This window comes from Plecotus auritus (genome assembly GCF_963455305.1).
Source record: "Plecotus auritus genome assembly, chromosome: 4".
In the NCBI taxonomy this organism is placed as follows: Eukaryota; Metazoa; Chordata; class Mammalia; order Chiroptera; family Vespertilionidae; genus Plecotus; species Plecotus auritus.
Window position 1 is genome coordinate 127,493,351 of NC_137775.1, and position 7,236 is coordinate 127,500,586.

Below are 7,236 nucleotides of genomic sequence, written 5' to 3' on the forward strand. Positions count from 1 at the left end.
GGCCTCAGGGAACACTTCACATGAGGCCCCAGCTGGTGTGGCTCCTCCAAAACCCTGGCTCCTTCGCTGCCCAGGCCAGCTCTAGGTGCCCGGGCTTGGGGGCTGCAGCACCGTGGGCTGTGGGCGAGCAGGGTTCCAGATGGGGGGCCTTAAGCCCCAGTGACCTTCAGGCCCTTCATGGTCAAGGGATTGAGCCCCAGCTTATCTCTCCAGCTGCCCTGTTCCCTGCCACTTTATCAGGAAGGTATCAGAGCTCGGAACTCCCACCTCTCCCTCCCCGTGGGATAGCACCCAGGTGCAGGGGGCGGCCAGCTCTCGGGCACAGGCAGGAAACCTCTGTCCTGGGAGAGTTTAAAAGGCCCCAGGATCTTCTCCGTCTCAGTTGACCTTCCCATCTGGCTTCAGCATGCGGGGGCTGCTGATTTTGAGTCTCCTGCTGGGGGCTGTCCTTGGCAAAGAGGACTTCGTGGGGTAAGAGGGGAGATAGGGAGGACTCAGCCTCCAGCCACCATCTGAAGGAGATGGACAGACACACTCTGGGAGGCAGGCTGACCAGGGACCAGGGCTGAGAAAGGGCCCGTCTGTCAGGGCTGCCCCCGAGCCCTGGATACCTAAGCTCTGAGGAGGAATTTCCCAGAGAAGAGGCAGGAGTAGGCTTGGCTGGCTTTGGAGAGAGACAGAGTCTACACTGGGATTGGGGACATCAGCAGTGTCCAGAAGGTTCACAGGAGCCCAGGCCATCTATTGCTTAGACCCCTTGTGCTTCCCCCAGCTCAGCCCAGAGGACTGAGGCCCAGGCCTGGGTTTCTAGGCCACCTGCCGCCCTCCTCCCACCGGGGAATGTGCATGGCCAGTAGGGGCTTCTCAGACCCTCAGTCTCCCCTTCTACTCTGCCCAGGCACCAGGTGCTCCGAATCTCTGTGGCTGATGAAGCCCAGGTCCAGAAGGTGACGGAGCTGGAGGATCTGGAGCACCTACAGGTCAGAGGACAGAGGAGCCTTCCCTGAGGCCCCGGGTGCCTCTCAGGCCACCTGGGCCTGCCCTCGGCCCTCACAGACCCCTGGAGCCCGGGCTCTCTCCCCCAAGCCTTCTGGAAAGAGCCATGGACTGATCCTTGTTAGGAAGTGATTAAACCCCTGGTTCCTGGATCTTGGTGCCTTTGGTCACCTGAGCAAAGGGGGATCCCCGTTCTAGTCCTCCTCCCCAACCCCCGCTGCCTCCAAGTCCTCACCTCACTCTGCTTCCTCGGCCATTTCTCTTATCATACTGGACTTTGTCCTCTGTCCGGGGGTTCCCTTCGTCCTCTGTCCCTAACACCCCAATTGTATGGGAAATTCTGCCACCAACACCCTTTCCCAGGCTGGCCCTTCCCCAGCCCATTGTGACAGTGCCGGTTCTTCTCTTTCCCAGCTGGACTTCTGGCGGGGCCCTGCCCAGCCTGGCTCCCCCATCGATGTCCGAGTGCCCTTCCCCAGCCTCCAGGCTGTCAAAGTCTTCCTGGAGGCCCATGGCATCGAGTACACGATCATGATCGAGGACGTGCAGTCGCTGTTGGATGAGGAGGAGGAGCAGATGTTCGCCTTCCAGGCCCGGGCCGCCTCTACCGACACCTTTAACTATGCCACCTACCACACCCTAGAGGAGGTGAGGGACCTCTGGGCCACGCCCACAGGCACCAAGCTCTTGGTCAGGCTGGCAGAGCCTGGGTGTGCGTGGCACCTGCCCTGTCTTCATGTGGCCTGGGTTCCACATTGCAGGGCTCACAGCTGGCCGGCTAATGGAGCTGTTAAGGGAAGCATCCGGGTGCCTGGAAGCCATTAAAGCCGGCCTTCCCTCCTGTCCCTTCTCAGATCTATGGCTTCATGGACATGCTGGTGGCTGAGCACCCACAGCTTGTCAGCAAGCTCCAGATCGGCAAAACCTATGAAGGCCGTCCCATCTACGTGCTGAAGGTAATGAGCTCCTGCAGGTGGTGTACATGGCACATACGCAAAAATGGGCACCCACATCCGTGTGTAGGGGGAGCCTGTGGTCATGGGGAACACAGTGTTTAACGACTCCCTGTGCCAACAGTGGGAAGGTCTGAATTTCCATGCTGGTCTAGGTGTGTGCGCATCTGTATGCGCAATTTTAACTTTTAAGTGACCTACGTGTTTCCAATCAAGTGTCACATTGTGGAAAGTATCCTGGAGTTGGGGTAACCCAGACCAAATGTTTTGTGATCTCCAATGGAGAGGAACAGGATGGGGCCTGGAAGCTTGGGCTGAGGGCAGGAGGCCAAGTTCTGTGGGGTTCTCTGTCCAGGCCGCACCCTTATGCCCCACCTGAGTGATAGCCCCACAAACAAGAGTCTCAATCTGTGATACCCAGAGAGCAGCTGGCTTCTGGCCCCGGGGCGAGACCAGGCCCCAGCCGGACCACCTCTCTGCTCTTCTCGTTTAGTTCAGCACTGGGGGAAACAACCGCCCCGCCATCTGGATCGACACGGGCATCCACTCCCGGGAGTGGGTCACTCAGGCCAGTGGGATCTGGTTTGCAAAGAAGGTAAGCCTGGGGAGCTTAGGGGGGGGCTCTGGCCCAGTGGAGCACTTCTATCCGAGGCCCATAGAATACTGGCTTCCTCTTCCCACCCAGAAACTGTGACCGCAGAGGGGGGCCGCGGGCAGGTGTCTACTGGTCTAGCATGGCAGACGCCTGACCTGGCCCACGCTACCTCTCTGCCTTCCAACCCTCACCAGATCACACAAGACTATGGCCAAAACGCGGCTTTCACCGCCATTCTTGACAAGATGGACATTTTCCTAGAGATTGTCACCAATCCTGATGGTTTTGCCTTCACCCACAGCAAGGTATACGCCGTCTCCTGTTCTTGTGGAAAGCAGGGTGGGCCTCTGGCTCCTGAGACTATGTTACTCACCCCTCATCTCAACCTCCAGAAGTCAAGGGAAGGGCAAACAGACCTGCCCCCACTAGACCAGAGTTCTCAACCTTGGCGTTCTTGACATTTTGGGCATGCTGAGTGTTTAGCACATCCTGACGAGTACTCATGAGATGCCAGTAGCAACGCCCTAGTTGAGATCACCAAAACGTCTTCAAACATTGACAAATGTCCAGTTGTGGGGGAGGGGGCAAAATTGTCCCCAGTGGAGACCCACTGCCCCAGACCTTACTTCCTGGTTTAATTTAATTGTTATGGCAGGTACAGCATGCTACCAATCAAATGTGAATGGGGTGGGCACCTCATGCCTTTCCACTTTCCACCGGAAGACACTTGTGCCATATGCCACCCATTGTCTCCTCCTCCATTTTCCTTCAACTAAGAGCCCCCTCTACTAGTATACATCTTCCTCCTGACAACCAGTTGAGAGTGGTTTCCGATCCCATGCCTTGTCCACACCCAAGCTCCAGATCAGGGTGCTTTGAGTTGACTGAGGCCGCTCCAGCCCACACTGCTCCCTGTGGGTGCTGAGCCCCAGGATAGCGTGGTGATGGTGACAGACTAGTGTCTGATTCCTTCCTCAGAACCGCTTGTGGCGCAAGACTCGATCCATCACGGCAGGCTCCTCCTGTGTTGGGGTGGACCCCAACCGGAACTGGGATGCTGGCTTTGGGAGTAAGGCCCAGTGTGATCTGGGAGCAGGGATGGGACAACTGGGAATGCCTTCTTACACTTCTGTCCTATTGCCCCCCATCCCTGTCCTGCTCCAGCATCAAGGGCTTGGGGTGGGGGTGAGGGGTGGGAATGTCAGCCCCTCTTTGAGGCTCAGTGAGGGAGGTGGCACTCTGAGGCTTGCTTGACCCTTGTCTGTAACGAGAAAGTTCCTCTCAATGGAACTGAGATCTGAAACCTCCTAGGGGTCTTCAGGCCGTCCCTCTGTGGCCACTTCACTGCAGGAATGGGTCTGGCTTGAGAGCCCTTCTCACCTCCTGGGCGGGTCCATCATCTCTGGAGAGGTGGGGCCCCCAGATTATAAAAGGCCTCTGGCCTTTCCTTCATCGGAGGGCGGGGTGAGCCCTCCTACATCCACCTCATCCCCGACTCCATGCAGGGACACTTTGCTTCACTGTAAGGAATGCCAACTACCCCCTCTCTCCTCCTCAGAGGCTGGAGCCAGCAACAACCCCTGCTCTGAGACTTACCATGGCAAGTTTGCCAATTCCGAAACGGAGGTCAAGTCCATCGTGGACTTTGTGAAGAGCCATGGGAACATCAAGGCCTTCATCTCCATCCACAGCTACTCCCAGCTCCTCCTCTATCCCTATGGCTACACAACAGACCCCACCCCCGACCAGGCTGAGCTGGTACGTGCTCACCCCTGCTTCGATCCCAAAGGCAGCTTTGGGCAGCAGGCCTAGGGTTTCATCCATAAGATCTGCTTAAGACACAAGGGCCTACACATGCCTGACACTCTGTTCCTCCCTGGGCCCCTGAGGGCTTGGGGAGACTGGCAAGACAGACCAGACTTACTTTTCGTCTGGGAAACTGAGGCATCGAGTGGTTGAGTCACTTCTGTCACGTGGCAGACTGAGAGAAGGGGCTAGACTTTGAGCTTGTACCTCAAGTTCACACTTGGAGCTACAGTGTGACCAAAGGGCAGTAAAGTGCCAGCCAGACATCCTGCAGGGTCAGAGGATCCCATCTCCGGAGCTGGCCCTGCAGGTCCTAGCAGGCCCTGTGTTCTCTGCTGGGGACCTGCTTCTGTGGGGTGCGTATTCCCGGGTTACCCTGCGACCCCTGGGCTGCCCTGGCCCTCCTGTTCTGGGGGCTTGGTGTTGCTGGCCATGACAGGATTCGTTTGGCATTTTTTCCAGGATCAGCTGGCCAAGTCTGCTGTGACGGCCCTGGCCTCTCTGTATGGGACCAAGTACAAGTATGGCAGCATCATCAAAGCAATTTGTAAGTGGGTGCATGGTCTCTGTGTGTGGCCCTGGGGGGAAGCTCAGTTGGCCAAGGGTGCCCAGATCTGGGGACATGGGCAAGGAGAATGGCTCCTGACCCCGCTGATAACTGCAGGCTCCCTGGGCAGCGCTGCCCTTTCTCTGCCTTCTTCAACACTTTCAAACGAACACCTTCAAACAAACAGTTCCTCTGAGAACTCTCGTCCCTTGTCTTGGGGTTAAGTCCAGCTTCATGAAGAGTGAAGGTGGAGAGTTCTGCTGGCATTCATAGATCACCCAGAAATTCAACCTAAAAGACATCCCCTGCAATGCCCTTCAATGAGCGAATACATCTACTCTTTCCCCAGCTTACTCATGCAGTGACTGTGGTAGGAACACTACTACACAACAAATATTTGTCAAGCACCTACTGTGCACTAGGCCTTGTTTTACCTGCTTGGGAATAAAATAAGCACAGATTAAAAAACAAAACAAAAACAAAGCCTTACATTCTAGCCAGGGAGACTGACAATGATCAAGAGTAAATGGTACAGTATGTTAGGGAGTAAAAGGAAAACTAGAACAGGGTGAGGGGACCCAGGAATCCTGGGGGTGGGAGTGGGCGGGTGAGTTGAAGGGAAGGCCTCAATGAGAGAGTGAAATTTGGACAAGTGTTGAAGGAAATACGGGAGGAAGCCAAGAGGCTATCTACCTGGGGAAGAGCTTCCAGATGGAGGAAGCTTCTACAACAAAAGCCCTACCTTGTGGTTTGGCCCAGTGTTGTGTGAGTAGCACAGAGACCCTCGTGGCTGAAGCTGAGTGAGAACACAGAATTGTGGAGGCAGGTGGGGTGCAGGCAGATCCGTGGGGCCTGAGGGAACGCACCGAGTTAACCAGCTGACCGGAGGCAGGAGCACTGAAAAAGGGCACAGGGACAGAGGTGGGGGCATGCACTTCTCACATCCTTCCTGCCCTCGGGCCAGGTTCTGGTGGGTCACAGTCTTCCCCAGGGCTGGCCTTGCTTTTGGACTCCAGGCCTTCTTTGGCAACTGATTCAACACCAAGTCTAAGGTCTTTGCTTTATTCAAGGCTGTCAAGTTCTGATACGCAGCCGCATTCCTCCTCTCTGCCCAATTTGAAAGCAGCTTCCTAACTGCTTGGTAACTGCAAATCTGGGCCAAGTTTCTCCTGAAAAAACAGACAAGGAATTTTTGCTTTGACTCTGGCCCTTGCACTTTCCCCTGCAGACCACGGCCCCAGGGGACAAATCCCGGTGACCCAAGTGGGTAGCTGGAGTATTTGGAGGCTTGACCAAAATGGCTCCTGGAGGGCGGAGGCGGTTTTCAGTGGAGCTTTTGCAATCGCAGGAACGTTCCTGCATCCCCAGGGAAAGGAGAACCCTTGCTGGTGCCCCTCTGTGGGCCTCTTGGGATGAGAACCTTCTGGGGAGTTACTTGGAGGAAGCCAGGCTGCTTGGTCAATAGCAGGCACCGAGTAGATGGTGACCCCATCAACACTGCAGGGGCTCCGGGCTTTGGACCATCAGCCTGGCCCATGAAATATTTCAAAGTGACTGACCTTTGCTCTCCCGTTTCTGTTCCTGCCCAGACCGAGCCAGTGGAGGTACCATTGACTGGACCTACAACCAGGGCATCAAGTATTCCTACACCTTTGAGCTCCGCGACACCGGGCGCTATGGCTTCCTGCTGCCGGCCTCCCAGATCGTCCCCACAGCCCAGGAGACCTGGCTGGCGCTCCAGACCATCATGGACTACACTCTGAAGCACCCCTACTGAACTGGCCCTTCACTCTCTCCTCTTTAGCCTCTCTGGCAACCAAATAAAGTTCAAGTGTACACCGTACAGAATCTTGGGATGTGCATATGGGAACACATGTGGCACGTCTGCTTTTTCAAGCTGGGGCAGGAGTGATTTAGTTCCTGCAGGCCTGCTGCAAATGTGTGGGTGGTTGGGCTAGATGACCCCGAAATCCCCCCCGCATTCCAAGGTCCTGTGAATTTGTATCCAAGTGGCATCTGTTTTAATTAGACCACCCTGAGCTCAGCTCGTCAGTGGGATGATTTGTTCATACCTTAGTAGCAAGCTGCAGTCACAGCTGCTAACCAAATGCCTGGCACCCTGCTGTGGCGAGGAATTCCGCTTGTACAATAGTCTAGCTGGTTGGACCCATTCATCTACAACAGCAATAACTTTTAGTATGAAATAGAATAATCGGGTGGCCACTGCTGCCCCAAATAGATGTTGCAGCCAGGCAAAGCAAATTTCTGTAAAGCAAATATGGTCTCCCACTCCTGAATGAAATCGGAAGAGAGCAATTAGGTTAAACAGAATCATTTTC

The 7,236-nt window shown here is 55.6% G+C and overlaps 1 protein-coding gene across 1 annotated transcript; it reads left to right on the forward strand.

Annotated features, from left to right (window-relative positions):
* The first annotated feature begins 386 nt into the window (after nucleotides 1–386).
* Nucleotides 387–6,765, forward strand: CPA1 (carboxypeptidase A1). The gene is made up of 10 exons (XM_080663897.1): nucleotides 387–471; nucleotides 899–980; nucleotides 1,411–1,644; nucleotides 1,851–1,952; nucleotides 2,443–2,544; nucleotides 2,739–2,849; nucleotides 3,523–3,613; nucleotides 4,103–4,302; nucleotides 4,813–4,897; nucleotides 6,487–6,765. The coding sequence occupies exons 1-10, from the start codon at nucleotides 407–409 to the stop codon at nucleotides 6,672–6,674; spliced, it is 1,260 nt and encodes a 419-aa protein (XP_080520023.1). The 5' UTR covers nucleotides 387–406; the 3' UTR covers nucleotides 6,675–6,765.
* Nucleotides 6,766–7,236: the final 471 nt, after the last annotated feature.